Raw genomic sequence first — 960 nt, 5'->3', positions numbered from 1 at the left:
AATAACCATTAATTAAAAAGACGTAATAAAATTGTAAACTTATGAATTATATAATTCATTTCAATTACTAATTTATGATAACGTAAAAAGCTTTGCAAATTAATAATTTTTAAAAATAAAATACTTACAATGAAAATGGATTAGTTTTTAAATTACTATTACTTACAATGTTGGACGACTAGTTCCATAATATCGATGTTCTAATAAGAATGCCATGGCTCCAAATTGTTTCGCATATTCAATCATTTGCCCTTCAATCATCCATTTGCTACTCGCTGGTCCTTCCCCACCTATCATAAGAAATACAGGTCCATCTTTTTTATAAAAATCAGAGTTAACAAAGTATCGCTGTAAGAAAAATAATAATCGGTTAAAATATTTACAATACTTATATTTACATTGTTATTTAATTGTCTTTGTCAATTACCTGTTTCCAAGTACGACCCTCGACCGGATTCGAATGATCCAAGTTCTGAGTGAACCATTGTTCCTTTATTGGAACATAGGCTTTCGTTAAATTAGGCTCACCAAGATTGCCATTATTCTTCCTACCTCTCATAAAACTACGCCATGCAATTCCAGATTGAACAGTAATCACAAATATCGCAAATAGAAAAGCAAATCTCATTGTGGAAGAGCTCGTTAATTTCAAGCCGACTGTTTTATAGAAAAATCTGCATGGTAAAAATATTTTAACAAAATGTAAGATTGAGCAACCAATCCACTTGAACGACAAACAAGTCGCTCGACGATAACATAATGAGTAAAAAAATTCTACTTGCTATTTTAGATAAAGTTCACTATCATATAACGTATTTCGTACAAACGTATTTTCAAATAAAAATAGATTATTCAAAATTGGTGAATCTCAATACGTAAATTGACGCGGGCGAATATTTTTCTTAATACGTTTCATATTTATTTCAAATAATTAATTAAATTACAATATTTCCAAAAGCC

At 29.4% G+C, this 960-nt stretch overlaps 1 protein-coding gene across 1 annotated transcript in view; it reads right to left on the bottom strand.

Annotated features, from left to right (window-relative positions):
- Positions 1-719, bottom strand: part of LOC105360177 (putative serine protease K12H4.7) — a 2907-nt gene extending 2188 nt beyond the window's left edge. The window contains exons 1-2 of the mRNA XM_011496996.1: positions 428-719; positions 167-348 (exon numbers count right to left, since the gene is read on the bottom strand). Of these exons, the coding sequence (XP_011495298.1) occupies positions 167-348; positions 428-628 (383 nt within the window). The 5' untranslated portion in view covers positions 629-719. The remainder of the gene's footprint in view (positions 1-166; positions 349-427) is intronic.
- Positions 720-960: the final 241 nt, after the last annotated feature.

Source organism: Ceratosolen solmsi, unplaced genomic scaffold (genome assembly GCF_000503995.2).
Source record: "Ceratosolen solmsi marchali unplaced genomic scaffold, CerSol_1.0 scaffold13, whole genome shotgun sequence".
Taxonomy (NCBI): Eukaryota; Metazoa; Arthropoda; class Insecta; order Hymenoptera; family Agaonidae; genus Ceratosolen; species Ceratosolen solmsi.
The sequence above is the reverse complement of the archived record's forward strand: the minus strand, read 5'-3'. Positions and strand labels throughout refer to the sequence as shown.